At 43.0% G+C, this 22,454-nt stretch overlaps 1 protein-coding gene across 2 annotated transcripts in view; it reads right to left on the bottom strand.

Moving 5' to 3' along the window:
* LOC106578015 (serine/threonine-protein kinase D3) overlaps window positions 1-22,310 on the bottom strand; it is a 27,628-nt gene extending 5,318 nt beyond the window's left edge. For both annotated transcript variants that reach the window (XM_014156546.2, XM_045700495.1), the window contains exons 1-11: window positions 22,106-22,310; window positions 21,616-21,827; window positions 14,130-14,268; window positions 13,840-13,971; window positions 13,519-13,676; window positions 12,939-13,143; window positions 8,084-8,173; window positions 7,663-7,810; window positions 7,303-7,426; window positions 6,334-6,411; window positions 5,348-5,555 (exon numbers count right to left, since the gene is read on the bottom strand). In XM_014156546.2, the coding sequence (XP_014012021.1) occupies window positions 5,348-5,555; window positions 6,334-6,411; window positions 7,303-7,426; window positions 7,663-7,810; window positions 8,084-8,173; window positions 12,939-13,143; window positions 13,519-13,676; window positions 13,840-13,971; window positions 14,130-14,268; window positions 21,616-21,827; window positions 22,106-22,124 (1,513 nt within the window). In that variant the 5' untranslated portion in view covers window positions 22,125-22,310. The remainder of the gene's footprint in view (window positions 1-5,347; window positions 5,556-6,333; window positions 6,412-7,302; window positions 7,427-7,662; window positions 7,811-8,083; window positions 8,174-12,938; window positions 13,144-13,518; window positions 13,677-13,839; window positions 13,972-14,129; window positions 14,269-21,615; window positions 21,828-22,105) is intronic.
* Window positions 22,311-22,454: the final 144 nt, after the last annotated feature.

Below are 22,454 nucleotides of genomic sequence, written 5' to 3'. Positions count from 1 at the left end.
AAATTTGAATTTTGACATTTATTTGGATTCAAATTTGCCGCTCTTGAAATGCACCTGCTGTTGATGGAGTGCACCACTAGCGTCCCACCTAGCCCATAGAGGTTAAATTAAAATGTTCTCAAAATCTAAAGGCATGACCTAGACTCCATTGTCTTACGTAGTTGAACATGTTTTAAGGATTGCCATGTTCGCGGTTTTCCTGTACATTGTTCTACTTTGAAAACGATGTCACAGGTGAGCATATATTGGTCACGGGTTGCGGGTTTTGGGGCTACTTCTAAATTGCACTGCGGCCACCATGGCATTTATCTTTTTTTATAATCTATTCATTTCACTGTGACCAGCTGCTGTTGAGTACCAGGCAGTCAGGCATATGAGGCAGGCTGCTGTTGAGTACCAGGCAGTCAGGCATATGAGGCAGGCTGCTGTTGAGTACCAGGCAGTCAGGCATATGAGGCAGGCTGCTGTTGAGTACCAGGCAGTCAGGCATATGAGGCAGGCTGCTGTTGAGTACCAGGCAGTCAGGCATTTGAGGCAGGCTGCTGTTAAGTACCAGGCAGTCAGGCATATGAGGCAGGCTGCTGTTGTGAGTTAGTGAGTGGTGGCGGGGAAGGAACTTCATGTACCGTCATTGGAAGGAAGGGGCGAACCGGAGGGGAGTGTGTGTTGTACAGTCGAGACAGTAGGCAGCCAGTGTTGCCAACTCATTTTCAGGGGAAGTTGCTAGAGGCAGGTCGATTTGTTGCTAAAAGTTGCTAAATGACGTTGTGATGTCATTGCATGATGATGTCATTACGTAATAACGTAAAACTGCGTCATTACGTAGAATACACAATAACGTTACTCAAATTGACTGGCCATCTCGGCGAAAAATATGATTTGACATTTGTTAGTTTAGAATCATATATTTTTATTTGTATAAGTAATATAAACACAACACATTTTATATGATCAGATATTTTTTTAAACGCATTGAATTATTAAACAATTACACATTATTGAACAATTACATTTTATTTATTTTCAACTAATAAACCTACACATTCTGAACAATTATAGTTTTAAGCAGTGTATTGGTAGTTAACATGCTACCTAACTGATCAACAATTATAGGTACAGGCTAATAACAAGATATGCTATCTTATTGAACAAGCAACTTAACTCAAATAATGATGTGTGCGCTAGGCATCTCTCTCCAGCTCTCTCCAGATTGTTGTGCTGCTTGGCTGGCTAGGTGCTCAATGGTTTCCTCCAGATATTGCCAATGTTTTCGCACACACTGCAGTACCCACTGCCACCATCAGCTGTGTGTCTTCGCCAGGTCCAGAAAGTCCACTCCTTGCATACGTACTGTAAATATGATGAATCATAGATTGGCAAGGAAATCCTCTTCATCTTCACTGTCCAACTGCATTGTCACGGAGCTGGAACCAGCGGTAGAGGATGGGGTGGCCTTAAAGCTGTATGCTGCTGTGGTGCCAAACTGCTGCTGAACTTCACTTGGTAGTTTATGCTGGTAACAGGTATCACCAGCCAGCTTCAGTCCATACCGCACCAGGAGTATGGAGTTGAGTGTGCAGTGACTTTCTATTTCTTAACTTTGACTTGACCATACTCATTTGGCTGAACAGCCGTTCAACCTCCGCATTTGAGTGTGGCAAGGAGATGGCAGCGAGTACAGCTTTGCACAGTTCTTCAAATGGATTTCACCCGGGAAGAGTCCGTGCAGTTATTGACTTCACTCCAAAACTGGACAGTATTTTCAGTTGAGTCCCACCTAAACAGATGGCTGTTTCTCCATTGGGAAACAATTTTAGCAATTGTTTGGGGCTGGTATCCCAGTAGCTCAGCTACTTTAATAATTTCAGTGGTGCCTTTATTGTGCTTTAGCGTTTCCTTAACACTGAACAAGGCCATGTTTCTCAAGGCTTCAAGGTTGTCTGGAAGCCTTGCTTGCAGCTCCTTGCTTAAAGCAACAATGTAGTTGATGCACCGTCTCCAAATGACCTTTTTGTCCTCTGGCGCACGACTGAGTTGATACACCGTGCTCTCGAAAAGGTACCGAAGGTATGGTGATGGACTGAGATGTCCATCAATAGCATCCTTCAGGACCTCAATTTTTGCCATAGGGTTGACTACTCTGCTGCAAATTGATGTTAAGAGGTGTACCAGATTGTCCAAAAGCTTGACAGGATCTGTTTGCTCTCACTCAAATGACTTCACTGCAACTTGTACGTCAGACAGGATTGATTTCAAGAATGCCAGGAAGACATAGTTGGTCTTGTCTACGTACATGGCGTGGAGCACATCCGCCATGTAGCAATGCTCACTGGCCTTGGTCACCTCAAAGTGGAGTTTCAGTTCTTCCCACTGGCTCAATGTACGAGTTACCGCAGGCTCAATCGATAGCCAACGTGTGGCACACACTTTGGTGATCTGCAGGAGTATCTGGCTACAATTAATGGTGGCATACACTGCTTTGTACACCTCGCGCCATTTTGGGGAAATGGAAAACCAGTTGTAGGTTTCCCTGTACTCAACACTCCCAGGGATGGTTTCTTTGGATGCTGCACTGACAGCCAATTGTAAAGAATGGCACACACAGCGGATGAGTACCAAATTGGGCAATGCACATTCTTCCTTTAAAATCTTGTGCACCCCGTTGTGCACCCCAGTCATCACGGACACATTATCAGTGCCAATACCCTGAAGATTCTCTTTTTTAAGGTTACACTTCTCAAGAAACTCAACTACCACCTTTGCTATTGATCTGGCATCACCCCGCTCCAATTCAACCAGCCCGAGAAATGTGGACACAACGGTTCTTTTTTTAGCACTGAAATACCGAATCACCACACCCAGGTATTTCGAGACACTGACATCAGTGGACTCATCCAAAAGGAGAATGAACTTCTCATCCCCCACATCTGATGTTACCCTTTTGAGAAAATAAGGAGCCAGTACTCCCCTAATCATTTCTGTGCACTTGGTGCGTTGCATTTGGAAGTTTGTTGCTGCCACAGAATCTGAAAAGGAAGCTTTGCAAACCATACCTAAATGGTCGCATGCTAGCAGGGAACAATGCTCCGCAATGGCCATTGCAGCTTCTGCGCTTTTACAGTTATCCACTTTCTTAACCAACTGTGGTAATGTAGACTGCATTGTGTGGTTGTACGGTTTTGATTTATTTATATGCTTTGCTGTAGCACAATGTTTTTTGATGTCATACATTTTTGCAAGCATATCTGATTTGCAGTACGCACAGTATGCCTGAGAATCTTCCCCAATTACTGGCTTCAGCCACCCTTTAAATTCAGGTACAGACTTCAACTCTTTTCTGTACTTCTGGCTGTACAGTTTTGATTGAGGCATGTTGATTGATGTTGTAAGTTCTGTTCAAGATCAAACATTTGTGAATAACTATATTCATTTGGGTTTGTCCCGTCGAACCCGTACTGCTGCTGCTGCAGTCAACCAACAATGACTTACAATTTGCTGAAATTGCTGCTGCCTGTGCACGAGCTGAGCGCCTGCTGCTGACGTCACTCACAATGCACTTTTGCAGCCAGGCACGTGTGTTGTGACTGGGTGTGTGACAGAGAAAATCGGTTTTGTGTCATTTAGAGGGAAAATGCATTTTGGCGTTTGAGTCACTTTTCAAAAGTTGCTAAAAGTTCCAAATAAATGTTTTAAAGTAGCAAAATGTGTTGCTAGGTGCCGTTTGAAAAACAAAGTTGCCAGGGTAGTGTGAAAAGTTGCTAAATTGTCATCACTGTAGGCAGCTTAGCTGAGTCACCACAGTGAGAGGAGCGCAACGTGCGCGCACATCATGACAATTGATGATTCAACAACGAACAGCAGCGCTAGATAGCCATCTAGCTACATACTTATCCCTCAAAATGATTTGCTTCGTTCGTTGTATCCTGACCGCCCCCAGTCCTACCAACATTTAAAGCCAACACAGGAAGGGAGAGAAACTGACAAATAATCGTCCAATAGTTTCAGAAAGGATCGAACAATGTGTATGTATCCAGCTAGCTAGCGAACATTGGCCAGAAAGTTGAAGTCAGAGGAACGAACCGGTTTGACGCGCTAAGTTTACTGGCAAGACACGATTCTACTGTCAGAATGCCAGGTCCATGGGCAAAATATGGGCGAAAATATTGCAAAGACTGGGAAAGAGAACGGGATATAAAGGAATGGACTAAGAGCACCCCAGGAGATGACAGAAAAGCTTACTGTGTGTAACGTTATTGATCTTAATTCTCATGCACAAACGGAGAAACACAAGAGAAATGCTGCTCCATTTTCTAACGCAAGAACATTGTCTGACACAGGAACTACATTTGTACGAGAGAATAACACAGTTAAACGATCAGAGTTACAGATGGCTGCACATATTACATGCCACTCCAGCATTGCAACTGCAGATCACCTGGGATGTGTTGTTGACGACATTGCTAATAAAGGAATCAATATCCACAGAACAAAATGCACAGCGCTCATAAATGCAGTTATAGGGCCTGCAGTGCATGAGGAACTAATAAAGGACATTGGGAATGAGTCTTACTCGTTGATTATTGATGAAAGTCACAAGCAAGAAGCAACTGTGTGTGGGTGATAAGATACCACAGCAAGAAACTCTCAAATCATAAGCACATTTGGAGGAATAATCAACATTCCAGCTGGTGATTCAATGACCATTACCAATGCCGTGTTCAAGTCTCTTGATGACAATAAATTGCCCATTAACATTATCTCTGTCTGTTCCTCTACTCTCCGTCTCTTATGTGGTGATGGGGAATTGCAGCAGCACAAGCATGTACCTCCTTTGGCCCCTCACTGGCTGGAGCCCTGTTGCTGAGGGTCCCCACCTCTTAATCATTCACTATCAATCACTTCTATAGTTCAGATTAAATGATTTGGTTTGATTACCCAGTAGCAAAGGGAGAAATGCGGAGAAGCAATTTGAGCGTATTTAGATTGTCATTATGGAGACACCTATTGAATAATTGTGCTAACTCCTCTCTTGCTGTTGAAAAAAAAAATTGCCGTAGTTTTCAGGCCTTATTTTACCTCGTAAAAAAAGTGACAAACTAACGTTTTCATTTTCATCAACAACTTTATATGGATGGAGTGCATTTGATTTGACGGCCTGTACATGTGCAGTTCGGCGCGAGTCGACCGTTAGACCCGATGACATGTTCCTGCACATGACTTTAGCTAGCCAAAGTCGCCATGACATCGTCTACAAGTCTGATCGAGGATTCTGCCTGTCTTCATACTGTACTGTCTTTGACTACACTTCTACCACAGTCCAAACAAGCTAGCTAACTCTCTGACTCACCCTGTCTGCCCGTCTGCCCGCTGCTCAGGACGGGCATCAGAGCCTGGCGTACTGCGGTCTCCCAGGCCTGCCCGTCCCTGCCCGCCAGCACACAGTATACCAGCGTGCCCGTCACCACCTCGAACGAGTGGACACTGTTGTCTGGCAACAAGGGGCCAGACAGCTGGGCGGGGCCTCGCACCTGCAGCACGTTAGACAGAGGAAGCTCCTAGAGATGGAGGAAGGGGAGGAGAATGGATGAAAATGTAAGGGAAAGGCTGAGACATGGGCTAATTTTATTTAACTAGGCAAGTCAGTTAAGATCAAATTCTTATTTACAATGACGGCCTACCCCGTCCTAACCCAGACGACGCTGGGTCAATTGTGCGCCGCCCTATGGGACTCGCAATCAGGGCCGGTTGTGATACAGCCTGGAATCAAACCAGGGTCTGTAGTGACACCTCTAGCACTGAGACGCAGTGCCTTAGACCGCTGCGCCACTCGGGAGCCCAAAATAAGGGAGAGTGGAAGACAGAAAAAAACATATTTGTTGATGTTGATATTCTATTTGGCCACTAGAGGTCAGTACTGTCGTGTTGAGGTGACTGACTGGCCTTGGTTTGGTAAATGCTAGATGATTCTTTCATCCCATGTAACTTTTTTAATGTTTTATTTAACCTTTATTTAACTAGGCAAGCCTGTAAATAGTAATTTGTTGTTAACGATGACGGCCTACCAAAAGGCCTCCTGCAAGGATGGAGGCTGGGAATAAAAATACAAATAAATTAAATAAAAATACACGACAAGAGAGACAACACTACATAACGCAAGACCTAAGACAACAACATAGCATGGCAGCAACACAACATGGTAGCAGCACAACATGGTAGCAGCACAAAACATGGTACAAAAATTGTTGGGCACAGACAACAGCACAAAGGGCTGCAGTAGATATCTCAGAAAAGGGCAGTGAGGTCTAAGAAGCTAAGCAACAACCATTGACCTACCTTGTAGTACTTGGTGCTTGTCTCATTCTGATACAGAGTAATATTCTTCCAGTCCAATATCCAGTAATGACGTTTCCTCTGACAGAAACAATAGGAAAGTATGTTATAGATGTCTGTCTGTCTGTCTGTCTGTCTGTCTGAAGTAGGGGTGCTGAGGATGCTGCAGCCCCCCTGAAAAATCAGAATAAAAATATATATTATTGAGTGCTGCCTTATGGGGCTCCCAATCACGTCCGGTTGTGATACAGCCTGGAATCAAACCAGGGTCTGTAGTGACGCCTCTGGGAACTAAGATGCAGTGCCTTAGACCGCTGCACCACTCGGGAGCCCTCTTTTGTTTTAGGCAAAGACTCAAAACATCCACATCAAATTAATATTTGTCTTGATGAAAAACAACCACTTTTTGTGCAGTTTTAATTTACCATCCTTACAAACCACTTAATGTAAATGTACATTACTGTATTGTATATAGGCTGGTCATCTAGGTTAGAACCTGTAGACTTTCCATCACCATGAAGAAAAACAATGTTCAATACAGTAACTGAGTACATTGAGACATCAAGTGTTTTGTGATGATGTGGCTCAGTTGGTAGAGCATGGTGCTTGCACTGCTCGGGTTGTGGGTTTGATTCCCACGGGGGACCAGTGTGAAAATGTATGCACTCAGTACTGTAAATTGCTCTGGTTAAGAGAGTCTAGTAAAATAAATGAATAGACCATTTCAGTTCACATAGAAATAAGTTACATTTACAAATACATGTAGTTTACATTTTTTCACAAAAGTAGTGCACTGGGCCTTTACTGGTCCTGTATTAGCAGACTGATATAGACATCTTCAGCGCTGGCAAAAAAAAAAATTATTCTACATCCCCCCTCCCCCCTTCGCAGCTACTGTGTGTGTGTGTGTGTGTGTGTGTGTGTGTGTGTGTGTGTGTGTGTGTGTGTGTGTGTGTGTGTGTTCGTTCTCACCAGTGTGTCGGTGTTGGTGTGATGCAGTAGCCAGCCCTCTCTCAGGACTCCACTGGCCCGTCTCTTAGTGTGACGAACTGATTGGACCACCCGCATCAGAGGAATATAACTACTGAAACACGGACTGGGAGAGAGAGAGGGAGGGATGGAGGGAGAGGGAAGGATGGAGAGAGAGAGAGAGAGAGAGAGGGAAGGGGGAGGGAAGAAGGGATGAAAGAGGGAGAGAGAACTATTACAACTTCAGTTGACAGACACTGATGTACTATACTCTATCATAAGTAAATAATCATCAAAACTCAAAGTGGAAACATACTGAACTTTACATCCTATCAAAGCCCAGCATTTTGTTATCCCTCTTACGTGATTGGTGGCTGGTGTCCCACCTCCTTGATCTCAGCGAATGGGTCCTCAGTTGATGGCTCATCGTCATGGTCTTCTAGTGATGTCATACTGCATCTCATATCCTCCTCCTCTGTGTCGTCATTATAGCCCAGACTGGACACTGAGTCTGTGTAGCATCCTTTACTACATCAATACTAAACCACAACACTAAACCACTACCAAACCGCAATACTAAACCACTACTAAACCACTACCAAACCACAATACTAAACCACTACTAAACCACAACACTAAACCACTACCAAACCGCAATACTAAACTGTCACTGAATAAGTAAATACAGTACACAGTCAATTACATATGCAGTTTTTCTTTCATCTTGAAAGCATTAGGAATAGTTTTGACATTTAAGGCCATTATGTTTGTCATTGTCTCTCACCTCCTTCCCCATTGGTGTTCGTCCTCACTCCAGGACAGTCAGCGGGTACCAGGGAGGACTCACAGCGACGATGGCAGTTCAGCTTACAGTCTATATACAGTGAGGGAAAAAAGTATTTGATCCCCTGCTGATTTTGTACGTATGCACACTGACAAAGAAAAACACCCCCATGAGAACGGTGAGGAATCAGCCCAGAACTACACGGGAGGATCTTGTCAATGATCTCAAGGCAACTGGGACCATAGTCACCAAGAAAACAATTGGTAACACACTACGCCGTAAAGGACTGAAATCCTGCAGCGCCCACAAGGTCCCCCTGCTCAAGAAAGCACATATACATGCCCGTCTGAAGTTTGCCAATGAACATCTGAATGATTCAGAGGACAACTGGGTGAAAGTGTTGTGGTCAGATGAGACCAAAATGGAGCTCTTTGGCATCAACTCAACTCGCTGTGTTTGGAGGAGGAGGAATGCTGCCTATGACCCATCCCCAACGTCAAACATGGAGGTGGAAACATTATGCTTTGGGGGTGTTTTTCTGCTAAGGGGACAGGACAACTTCACCGCATCAAAGGGACGATGGACGGGGCCATGTACCGTCAAATCTTGGGTGAGAACCTCCTTCCTTCAGCCAGGGCATTGAAAATAGGTCGTGGATTGGTATTTCAGCATGACAATGACCCAAAACACACGGCCAAGGCAACAAAGGAGTGTATCAAGAAGAAGCACATTATGGTCCTGGAGTGGCCTAGCCAGTCTCCAGACCTTAATACCATAGAAAATCTGTGGAGGGAGCTGAAGGTTCGAGTTGTCAAACGTCAGCCTCGAAACCTTAATGACTTGGAGAAGATCTGCAAAGAGGAGTGGGACAAAATCCCTCCTGAGATGTGTGCAAACCTGGTGGCCAACTACAAGAAATGTCTGACCTCTGTGATTGCCAACAAGGGTTTTGCCACCAAGTACTAAGTCATGTTTTGCAGAGGGGTCAAATACTTATTTCCCTCATTAAAATGCAAATCAATTAATAACATTTTTGACATGCGTTTTTCTGGATTTTGTTGTTAATCTGTCTCTCACTGTTCAAATAAACCTACCATTAAACTTATAGACTGATCATTTCTTTGTCCGTGGGCAAACGTACAAAATCAGCAGGGGATCAAATACTTTTTTCCCCTCACTGTACCATCATCCTCTCTCCCTCTTTGAATTCTCTGACAGTCTTTGAGTGTCTGTCATGAGCTTTCTTCTGCTGTAGCTGGTGCTCTGGAATTCCTCTGGAATTTGTGAGGTACCACCACCCTTGATCCCCACAGAACACATCCTTGATCAGTAGACAATTGGTCTTTCTTGTCGATGAATGGACAAAGGTTATCGTCATTTACAAAGGTTGGCCAACTGCCTAATGTTAAGTCCAAAACTTTGGAAAGCACTGGGTCTTTCCTCAGCTATGTCTGAAGCAGATATGGGTAGTTTGTCAATGAGAGAGATCTGGAAGATCTTCACTGTCAGAGTCACTATTGCATGGTAGTCTTGATAGTGCATCTGCATTTGCGTGCTCACTGGATCGTCTATACTCGATCTCGTAGTCGTAGGCTAGCAATATCAGAGCCCAACGTTGCATTCGAAGTGCAGCAAAGGTTGGTATAGCTGGTCCAAGGATAGCCAACAGAGGCTTGTGATCTGTCAGCAGTTGGAACTTCCTTCCATAGAGGTATTTGTGAAACTTCTTCGCTCCGAATATTATGTTCAGGGCTTCCTTCTCAATTTGAGCATAATTTTTCTCACTTGGTGACAGAGTCCGTGATGCAAATGCAATAGGGTGTTCTTCACCTGATGGTAGAACATGTGAGATGACGACTCCTACTCCGTATGGAGATGCATCACACGCGAGTCTCAGCTTCATCTCTGTGTCGTAGTGGGCAAGCCACTTGCTCTTTAGCAGACGCTGTTTGCAAGTCTTGAATGCTTCCTCGCATTGTGGGGACCAATTCCAACTTGTATCGGCCTGCAGCAGTCGGTGAAGCGGATGCAACAATGTGGACAAGTTTGCCACAAACTTTCCGTAATAGTTCAGGAGCCCCAAAAATGACCTCAGCTCTGAGATATTTGTGGGTGCTGGTGCGTTTACAATTGCTTCCACCTTGCTGTTGGTTGGGTGCAGGCCTTGTGCATCAATCTTGTATCCGAGATACTCCACTGAGTCCTGGAGGAACTCACACTTGCTGCGTTTCATTCTCACTCCGTATTTCTCCAGTCTTGACATCACTTTGTCCAGCACTACAAGGTGCTCTCCAATGGTTGGTGCTGACATGAGGATGTCGTACATGAAGCACACAACGTTGTCTATACCGTCCAAGATCTGATTCATTGTGTGTTGGAATATCGCTGGAACTGTCAAGATTCCATAGGCCAACCGATTGAATCTGAATAGCCCCTAGTGTGTATTGATGGTCAGATACTGTTCTGACTCCGGATCCAGCTTCAGTTGCTGATAAGCAAATGACAGGTCCAGCTTACTGAAAACCTTCCCACCAGCTAGAGTGGCAAACAGATCTTCAGCGTTTGGTAATGGATACTCCTCTGGTAGTATCCAGTGATTTACTTGTAGTCTCCACACATTCTGACGGTCTTGTCTTTCTTTGGCACTACAACGATCGGAGCGGCCCAGTCGCTCCTCGCTACTTTCGTGATTATGTTATTCTTCTGTAGGCGGTCCAGTTCCTTCTCTACTGCTTCCTTAAGAGCATAGGGAACTGGACGTGGTTTGTGAACGATAGGCTTGGTTCCTTCTTGCACTCTGACTTTTGCTGTGAAGTCTTGTATTTTGCCGTAGCCATCTTTGAAAAGTTCTTTGTGCTTCTCCAGCATGTTAGTGAGTGTAGCCTGACTCACTGGTTTGTCATTTCTCAGACTGAAGATTTCTCCCCAGTTCAACATGATCTTTTGTAGCCAGTTTCTGCCTAGCAAGGCTGATTTTTCTCCTTTGACAGTGGAGTGGTAGCGTCCACTCCTTCCCCTCATACCAGACTGGTACCTGGATCTGCCCTAACACAGGAATAGTGTCACCAGTGTATGAAGAAAGGCGGATGGACGCTGGCTGAAGAGGACACTCTGGAACCAGAGATACAGACGATCCGGTGTCCAGCTGCATTTGTACTGGTTTTCCCGCTAACTCCATGCTGAGATAGATTCCATCTTTTTGTTGTTGAGCTGTGTACACTGTGAACAGTTCCAATACTGTTTCAGTTGTACCTTCCTCTTCTTGTGCTGCATCTGACACTTTGTGCGCTCTTGCTGTGCGTTTTGAAGCTTTACACACTCTCTGTAAATGTCCAACCTTTCCACAATTGTGGCACTTTTCATTTTGGAATCGACATTCACTGTGCTGATGATTATCTCCCCCACATCTGTAGCAACATGGCTTAGACCTTTGAGATGTGGGCTGCTTTGTTCTTGTGTAACCTTGAGGACGGGACTGAGAAAAGTGTGACTTTTGTGAGCCTTTTCCACCACGTACATCACTGACCTTGTGAACACCTTTCTGACGTTCTGCATGTCCCGATAGCTCAATAGTATCCCTGTGGGCAAGCTCGAGTCCAAGTGCGATATCACAGGCTTTCTTAAAGGTCAGGTCCTTCTCTGACAGAAGCCTTCTGTGATATGCTTCACCTGTGAGACCACATACAAACTTATCTCGAAGAGCATCATCAAGAAATTGTGCAAACTCACATGTACTTGCCAGCCTTTTCAAAGCAAGGATGTAGTCAGCCACAGTTTCCCCTTGACTCTGGTGACGTTCGTAAAATCTGAAACGTTCTGCAATGAGAATTTGCTTAGGCTTGAAATGCCTTGAAAGAGTTTCAGTCAGTTCTGCATAGGTCAACTCCACTGCTTTTAGTGGTTCAATGAGACCTTTCAGCAATCCATACTCAGTTGCACCCAAAACACTGAGAAATACATCTGCTTTCTTTTCATCTTTGATTTCATTTGCAGCCCGCCAACACTCAAAACGCTCTAAATAGGAATCAAAATCCTCTTTTGTAGCCTCAAACTCTGGTACTCGACCAATGGTTGCCATTTTCACAGTTAATTGTCCAGTTTCCTTATTCCTTGTATTCCTTAATTTTCTGAATTTTCATCTAATTCTTCACTTCAGAAGTTTCTGCAATTACTTCATTCACTGCACTCATTTGTAATAATATACACACCGTGTTACGTTTCTTCTTCCTTTTTTTCTTGACAATATTTCTCCACTGAGATCGCCTAATTTCAATGGGTTCAATGACTGTTTTTTTATTTAACCACCAGAGGGCAGTGTCGCTATTCTGGACTCCAATAGTCTTGCTACTTGGCAGCTCCTGAACACTGTACCTACTAGCAGTGCTTAGCCTTTTCTACTGGCGAAAGAAAATAAAAAATAACTGACGAATGACATCATTATTTTGAGTTTCATTACTCACGCAACATTCTTCCCTTAAAGCAATGTCCGTTTAAGAAGTTCAATCACCTCGTCGCCACTGTAATATTTGTGTTGTGGAGAAATGACCAGGCAGGAGACGGGAGTACAGTTTGTTTTCCTTTAGTCAAAACCTCTCGTGCACTACAGCCCCCGGCCCAATAGTGCGCATGTGCATTTCCTATTAGGTGTAGTAACGTAACACTGCCGTAATACATTACTGCTTAGTAACAGCATAGTAACTAATATAAACAGATGTAGATCCCAGATACTACAATTGACATACCTGCTTCAGAAACTTATGATTAGAGAAAGCATCATACATGTATTTAGTACCCCAGTGACCAACCTCCCAATCTGAATTATGACCTTCAACCCCTGACCTCTGGCCCCTCTCACCGGAGCACTGCAGGCCCTGGCGGAACAGGCCCTTAAGGAGGTGGTAGCAGTGTTGGCACACGGTGGGCTTGGTGTAGCTGTGGATGTGGAAGGTGTGTGGCACCCTGGCCCTGCCCGCCACGCCACCCGTTCCCTGGACCACCCCCAGCCACACCGGTTGATCTGCCCACGACGGAGGTCTGGGCCTGGGTTTGGACATACTAATCTGGAAGAGAGAGAGAGGGGGAAATGGAGAGGGGGGTGTTAGGGTTTGACCAACTATTTGTTTGCATAACCTATATAATATAACACAGATGCTATAATAATAAGTTTATTAACTATAAGATAATTGAATACTGCTATATATTAAGAGGAAGTGGCTCATGTGATGGTGGGTCATGTGGACAGAATGCTGATGCTTTAAAACAGGGTTTTGCAAGAGCTTTTCTGTAGAACAATAGCAATAACATGATATGGGTGAAAGACAAAGAAGGAGGGAGAGAGAGAATAACAGAAAGATTACATGTCTGATTTTAGAATCACACACAAATGTCACTCTTAAACAGCGGAATGGATTCGGCCCATAATGACTGGTGCTGACCTCCTCCATACTGCCCCCTGCAGGTGTGGAGAGGGAGTGTGTCCGGGGCCTGGCAGGGGGGAATAAGGACAGGCTGGGGCCACACACACGACGGCGTGCACGCCTACAGTCACTAGGCAACTGCAGCGCACAGCGCTTATGAAAGTCTAACCCGCAACCTACAGAGACGAGAGAGGATAGAGATGTGAGACATAATTAAGACAAAATCTATTTAGGTAAAATGGTAGATACGACAAAGAATTCAACATGAAATAAATAGTGAAGGTTCTTACTGCGATTAATGACATGAAGGATGAATTATTACTGTACCTACTTTCCTACCTTCACATTTTAACCCTTGACGTACCAACCCCCACAGCATCTCCCCACAGTGATGACAGAAGGTGGGGGTGCGATATGATTGGACAGCCAGGGAGTGTGGGCGGATCTTTATCTCCGTCACAGTAGCTGATCCTGAGTCAGATCAGAAAGAGCAGATATTCCATTACTTTATCTGGACACTTAACGTACTACATTTCAGTACATTCAATGAACCATATGTGGGCCCTGGTCATAAGTAGGGCACTACAAAGGGAATAGGGTTCCATTTGGGACACAAACCCCGGTCTGACCTGAGAGGATGATCTCTATCAGGTCGCCGTCCAGCAGTGCATCCTGGTCCGTGAGTCTGTGGAGGAGGTGTTCCAAGCCTGTCTGGTGTCTGAACAGGAGGACCTTCTCCCCAACACCCACCACATTACAGTCTGGAGCCTGCAGTACACAGGTAGGGACATGATCAATCAGTTAGTCAATAAATCTAGAAATCGGTTGATTGATCAATCAAGGCAGAACAGGAGAGACAGATTATAGAGGAGGTCTGTCTGGTTAGCATCATCGAAAGCATGCAGACAGACGTTGGCGTTGAGGGAGGGGTAGGCCATTATAGAGAGAGACTGGTCATGGAACAATGTGAGTGCCGGCGTTAGGGGCGGCAGGTAGCCTAGTGGTTAGAGCGTTGGGCCAGTAACCGAAAGGTTGCTTGATCGAATCCCCGAGCTGACAAGGTAAAAATCTGTCGTTCTGACTATGGCAGTTAACCCACCGTTCCTAGGCCGTCATTGTAAATAAGAATGTGTTCTTAACTGACTTGCCTAGTTAAATAAAGGTTAAATAAAAAAATAGATTTTCAAATGAGATGGAAACAAGTGTGAGTGTGTTTGGTTGGGTGTTTGTTCCTATAGACAGGAAAGACAGGAGTGCAATGATCTGAGAGATACACATTATTCACACAAACCGCATACAAGTTCTTACACAAAGACTACACGGGCCAACTGACCTGCCTGGAAACAGTCAGAAGATCAAAGGATAAGGGGGCTAATTTGAGCGAGACAGGCACGGAGGGGTGTGTGTGGAAGGCTGTGGTTGGAAAGTTAGCTGCAGACACAGCTAAACCACATGGCAGCCCCTCTGGCTGATGAAGTAACATGGCCATCTCTCACCGAGGTGAGGTAGAGACAGAGGGGGGGAGGAAGAGAGAGAGAGAGATACATTTTGGTAATCTCCATTGACCAAAATGTATTTGTGTGTGCTACAGTACATACATCCTCCATCAGAATCCCCTCACTACAAGAGAGCTTCTCCGTTCTAGAAGAGGAGAGCAATCATTTCCAGGTCCAAGGAAATGTTCTGATCTTAATACTAGGACTAGAGAAGAACCAGATACCATTAGCACATGTGGAGACAAACACATACCTATAAACCTCCTCTGCCCTCATATCCACCCAGGAAGAACTTTGATAAAAACAACATAAATGGGAACCTGGGTCTGTGCATATGGAAGGCTACGAGGGGACTTTTTAAGGAGGTATACATACAGCTCTGCTCTTAGTAGTACTGTGGATGATGTCATCCCAGACTTAGATCCAGTGTCTTCCCCACTCAGCCCACTAACACCACTATCAGACCATACAAAATTACAGCATACCTTAAAAGGGAAGAAGCAAACCAAAATGGAGAAGAGACCAGTAAATTACACAAGACCAATCAGTCCTATAGATGGACTAAGAATAGCATGGAAAACTACCAGAAACCTGGCCCACACATCACCACAGTAAGGGAGGTGTACATTAGGCTGTACAAAACAAACACATTTTTTGGGACACGTCCTCATCCAATTTTAAAAAGACGCCTAAAATCAATCCAAATAAGACAAATTGTGAAAAATGATTTGATTATGATTGCAAATCCATTAAAAAATATATATAGGAAACTACCTAACCAAAAACACAGAGAACCAGACAACCAGGAACTGAGCACTCAGTATTGGAAAACCCTAAAAGAATCCAGACAGACTCTCAGAACAAAGAAAGAACCACACATCAGACACCAACTTAATGACGTTGAGGAATCCATTGATTCAAACAACTGCTGGGGAAGTTGGAACTTCCCCAGCAGAATTGGACATCCAAAACGGTGAGCTATGGAACCATCACTTTGAAGAACTATATAGACATATTACAGTGAATTCGCAAAAATAAATCTATAAAACTGTAAATGATTGAATCAGCCATTAAAGACAACCAGAACCCGTTGGATTCCCCAGTAACACTCCCTCATCCTCCACATACAACACCTGTTCTGCCAGTCACATTCTGTTAAAGGGCCCCAAAGCACACACATCCCTGGGTCGCTCCTCTTTTCAGTTCGCTGCAGCTAGCGACTGGAACGAGCTGCAACAAACACTCAAATTGGACAGTTTTATCTCAATCTCTTAATTCAAAGACTCAATCATGGACACTCTTACTGACAGTTGTGGCTGCTTTGTGTGATGTATTGTTGTCTCTACCTTCTTGCCCTTTGTGCTGTTGACTGTGCCCAATAATGTTTGTACCATGTTGTGTTGCTACCATGTTGTTGTTATGTTGATACCATGCTGTGTTGTCACGTGTTGCTGCCTTGCTATGATGTTGTCTTAGGTCTCTCTTTATGTAGTGTTGTGTTGTCTCTCTTGTTGTGATGTGTGTTTTGTCCTATTTATATTGTATTTATTTACTTATTTTAATCCCAGGCCCCCGTCCCCGCAGGAGGCATTTTCCTTTTGGTAGGCCATCATTGCAAATAAGAATTTGTTCTTAAATAAAGTTAAATAGTTAAATAAAGGTTAAATAAAAATAAATAAAAACAATCAGAAAAAAATACAGGCCCTGCAAGTCAGAAATGCTTGTGATACTGACGGAATATTAAACGAAATGATAAAATACACACACCACAAAATGTAGCACTTCCATATTCAAAATATATATTTCCCTGACCTCTGGAACCCAATTTTTTTGTAAAAATGTAGACACATTTCATCCAAACAATTACCATTGCATTTGTGTCAACAGCAACCTGGGGAAAATATTTGGCACCGTCATGAACAGCAGATTCTTTCACTTTCTCAGTGAAAACAATGTCCCGAGCAAAAGTGAAATTGCATTCCTACCAAATGATCAAACATCAGAACACATTTATACCCTACAAATCCTAACTGATAAACGTGAATCAATACATTTATCCTGCTTTGTAGATATCCAATTTGGCATGAAGACATTTTTCTCAAACGAATTGGAAAAACACATGTCATCAAATCAATGTATAGAAATAACAGTCAAAATTGGAAATAAACATAGACATGTATTTTCCCAAGGGTGCGGAGTGAAACAGGGGAACAACTTGAACTCAAGTCTATTTATTCCTATTCAGTATACATGAATTGACATAAACACTAGAACAACAGCCCCTGGTCTCACTCTTAACGACACAGAAATAAAATGGCTCCTGTATGCAGATGACCTGGTGCTACTGTCCCCCACAAAAGAGAGGTTACAGCAACAATTAGATCATCTGTAAACAGTTTTGTCAGAACTGGGCCCTAACAGTCAATCTCAAAAAGACAAAAATTATGATTTTCCAGAACAGATCCAGATGTCAGGGAAACCAATATAAATTTTTACTGGGCTCTACTCATATACAACACACATCTACACATATTTAGGAATAAGAATCAGCCACAGAGGGAACTTCAACCTGGCTGTGAAGGAACTGAAAGACAAAGCAAGGAGGGCTTCTATGGCATTAAAGATATCTATTAAATTAAACATACCAATTAGGATCTGGCTCAAAATATTCAACTCAATAATATAACCAATTGCACTGTATTCCAGTGAAGTGTGGGGTCCGCTTACAAAAGAAGAATTTTACAAATGGGACAAGCACCCAATTGAAACTCTGCAAGAGCATCCTCAGAGTACAGAGAAAAACTCCAAACAACGCATGCAGAGCAGAATCCTCAGATCCTCAAAAGGTTCTACAGCTGCACCATTGAGAGCATCATGACTGGCTGCATCACTGCCTGGTATGGCAACTGCTCGGCCTCCGACCGCAAGGCACTACAGAGGGTAGTGCATATGGCCCAGTACGTCACTGGAGCCAAGCTTCCTGCCATCCAGGATCTCCATACCAGGTGGTGTCAAAGGAAGGACCTAAAAATGGTCAAAGACTCCAGCCACCCTAGTCATAGACCGTTCTCTCTGCTACCGCATGGCAAGCGGTACCGTTGCACCATGTCTAGGTCCAAGAGGCTTCTAAACAGCTTCTACCTCCAAGCCATAAGACTCCTGAACATCTAATCGAATGGCTAAACAGACTATTTGCATTTGCATTAAAACGGCATTGTTGGTTAGGGTCTCATAAGTAAACATTTCACTGTAAGGACTACACCTGTTGTATTTGGCGCATGTGACTAATAAAATTGGATTTAATTTGAATCATTCCAATTCCCAGTTCTGATTATTATCCTAAAAAGAGACACCAAATGTTATTCACCAGCCAGCTGGTTCTGAGGCTCGGTTCACTAACCACTACCAACCCAACAAAGCCTCAGGCACTCACAATCTGGCCCAACCACAACAAAAATCGAAGTAATCTTTAATGCCATTTGACCACTGCGACTGATAGAAAACCGAGGAAAACACTATGTACAGACTCAGTGAGCACAGCACTGTCCATAGACCGGTCGTCACAGGCACATCTGGCTGCCCAGAGAGGACAGGATGTGCTCATTCTGCACCCAGGAAGAGATGGAAACAGCTGCATTTTGTGTCAAACTGTGACAGATATTCTGACATAATACATTATTCTCCAAAATTATAAAAAACGATATGAAGAATTTGCAAAAAACTTAAAATGATGAAGACAAACTTAAATACAAACTTGGTGAAAAAACGAAATGCTGTGTTTTATCAGCCAAATGTGCGGCCTCCTGCCACAACCTGAGGGACAGCCAGTGAGAAGTAGTGTGATTATTCTTTATAAATATGTGTTGGAATTGCTGTTAATATGAGTGACATTGTCATTTGTATTGCTTAATAATTACATAACAGTCTAGTATATGTTGGTCTTTGACCATCGTCGCTATATATTTACTTTGATAATGTGTTTTCTTCCCATGTCAATAAAGAATACTGAACTGAATTAACAGAGAGAGTGAAACAGAGAGAAAGGGAGAGATGGAGAGCACGAAAGAGAAAGATTATAGCCACTGTATGGTATCACAACGATAGTCAGAGTAGTTGGCTAAAATAAAACACACAGGTCTGGGACTGAGTGTTATAAAACATTATGAACACCTGCTCTTTCCATGACAGATTGACCAGGTGAAAGATATGATCCCTTATTGATGTCACTTGTTAAATCCACTTCAAATCAATGTAGATGAAGGGGAGGAGACGGGTTAAAGAAGAATCATTTTTAAACCTTGAGGCAATTGAGACATGGATTGTGTATTTACAAAATACGTTTTTTATCCGAGCAGCTAATCGATCGCTGCAGCTGTACATAGCCATCTGTAAATAGTCCATCCAATCTACCTACCTCATCCCCATATTGTTTTAATTTACTTTTCTGCTCTTTTGCACACCAGTATTTCTACTTGAACATCACTCACTCCAGTGTTAATTTGCTAAATTATAATTACTTGCTACTATGGCCTATTTATTGCCTTAACTCCTCACGCCATTTGCACACACTGTATATAGACTTATTTTTTTTTCTATTTTGTTATTGACTGTACGCTTGTTTATTCCATGTGTAACTCTGTGTTCTTGTTTGCTTTATCTTGGCCAGGTCGCAGTTGTAAATGAGAACTTGTTCTCAACTAGCCTACCGGGTTAAATAAAGGTGAAATAAATACCAAAAATTGGGCAAGACAAAAGACTTAAGAGCCTTTGAATGGGGTATGATAGTAGGTGCCAGGCACACCGGTTTGTGTCAAGAACTGCAATGCTGCTGGGTTTTTCAAGCTCAATAGTTTCCTGTGTGTATCAAGAATGGTCCACCTCCCAAAGGACATCCCTGTGGAATGCTTTCCATGCATTCGACTGGGACGAATTGAGGCTGTTCTGAGGGAAAAAGTGTGTGAAACTCATGTTTAGTACACTCAGTGTCTGTACAGTCACCTCCAGAATTATTGGCACAGTTGTTAAAGAGCAAAAAATGTTTTGTATAAAACAAATACAAATACTGAGTTATATTGTATGCTGCAAAACAGTAGAACATTTCATACTAATACAATTGGTCAGAGAAAGAGATTTAGTTTAACAAGTAATATTTTTTATTCTCAAAAAGATGGGTGTGAAATGATTTTCAATACTTTGTGCACCTCCCCTTGCAAGAGGATAACGGCACTGAGCCTTTTTCTTTGATGTTTTATGAGATTGGAGAACACATTGGGTTGGATCTTGGACCATTCCTCCATACAGAATCTTTCCAGATCCTTGATATCCTTCGGTCTGCGCTTATGGACTCCCCTCTTTAATTCAAACCCAAGGTTTTCAATGGGGCTCAAATCCAGAGACTGAGATGGTCATTGCAAAAATGTTGGTTTTGTGGTCAATTAACCATTTCTTGGTGGATTCGGATGAATGCTTGGGGTCATTGTCTTGCTGGAAGATTCATTTGTGGCCAAGTTTCAGCCTCCTGGCAGCAGCAGCAACCAGATTTTTGACAAAAATGTTCTGGTACTTGGTAGAGTTCATGATGACATTGATCTTAACAAGGGCCCCAGGACCAGTGGAATCAAAACAACTTCATAACATCAAATATCCAACACTATATTTTACAGTAGATATGAGGTTATTTTCTACACATGCATCCATCTTTCAACGCCAAACCCACTGCTGGTGTTGGTGGACAAAGACCTCTATTTTTGTCTCATATCACCATAGAGCCGGTTCCAGTGAAGTTTAGCAAGCTCCAGGCGTTCACATTTGTTGATAACGCTCTATAAAGGCCTTTTTAAAATATAGGTAAGTATCAAAAGTAAAAGAAAAATGTATAAAACATTTATTACATTAAGCAAACCAGATGGCACAATTAAAAAAAAAAAAAAAGTTTATTGACGGATAGCGAGGGGCAAACTTCCAACACTCAGACATAATTTACAAAAGAAGCCTTTGTGTTTAGTGAGTCTCCCAGATCAGAGGCAGTATATGGATGACCAGTGATGTTCTCTTGATAAGTGTGCGAATAGGACTTTAGGATGTCAGGGAAAATGTATGTAGTAAAACATACATTATTTTCTTTAGGAATGTAGTGGAGTAAAAGTAAAAGTTGTCAAAAATATAAATAGTAAAGTAAAGTACAGATACCATAAAAAACGACTTAAGTACTTTACACCACTGCTTTCCCCGTGGTGATGAATGACAAATGGATTTTACATGTGTGTTAACTCATTTTTTATACCCCAGTGGCACAGGAAACCATGGAAGGCCACAGTACAGTTTCTTAAAAAAGTAAAATGGTCATGCAGATTCAATTTTGTTTGATTTTATCTCAAAGAATCTTTAGTAGTAGCAATAACCTTTACACCTTGCATTTTGGGAAAAAATGGTTACTTGTTAAATAAAATCTATATTTCTGAGCAATTGCATTAGTTTAAAATAATAAAATGTTCTCATTTATTTTGAGCAAATATTATAGCTCAGTATTTGTATTATTTATTTTATAGTATTTTTTTCTCATCTTTATCAAGGGTGGCAATACTTTGTGAGGTGACTGTATGTAGGTCTATGGGTTTACCTTGCGTTCTATGATCTCTGCAGCCAGTCTCTTGGCATGGCAGTAGCTGAGCTGCCCACCAGACACCCGAACCACCTCCCTGAAGAGGCCTAGCTGGAACTGGACCAGAGCAGTGCCGAGAGGAGCCTGGAGGGGCCCGGGGGCAGCGGTATGGGGGGGTCGACCTGGGGTACCAGGGCTGGACGGGGTCATCGACATGCTGGAGAGAGAACCTACATGTGCAGACACAGAGGGACATGGCAGAAAAGCAATAAACAATATGATTGATTGGTTTGTTAATGCATCAAACTATTGATTATTGTATATAGCACTGTTTAAATGAAAACTACTGAGGGCATGAATCTACTACACATACAACTTCTTCATGTAGTAGCTGCAAGTGAAGACGTTTTGCTGGCACTTTAAGCTATGGAGAACATTTATCACTTATTCATCAGTTTCCATTAACCTACAGTGATCATTGGTTTCCAATAGTGAAACAAAAGCTTACTTGATATTCCAGAATCCATATGGTCCAGCTTACACCTTCCAGGCCTGATCTCCTCTCCTTCAACAGACACCTTAACATCCACTCTTAAAAGTACAGTTACTGTTGTGAACCTTTTCTTCACACTGGTGGGTTTGGTTTCCTCCTGTGAAGCTGTAGACTTATAACAGTGACAGGAAGCCGCTGAGAAACTCACCTCTGTGTGGTACATCCTCCACTACAAACACAGTTAACACCCTCAGCCCAGGGTGTGAACGAACGAATGAACACACACACACACACACGTTTATGTGAAATAGAACTGGTAACTTGTGTTCCAGGATGCCCCTGGTTACACATGCAATATCTGTAT

This window comes from Salmo salar, chromosome ssa18 (assembly GCF_905237065.1).
Source record: "Salmo salar chromosome ssa18, Ssal_v3.1, whole genome shotgun sequence".
Lineage (NCBI taxonomy): Eukaryota > Metazoa > Chordata > Actinopteri > Salmoniformes > Salmonidae > Salmo > Salmo salar.
This window is presented reverse-complemented; position numbering and strand designations above follow the sequence as displayed.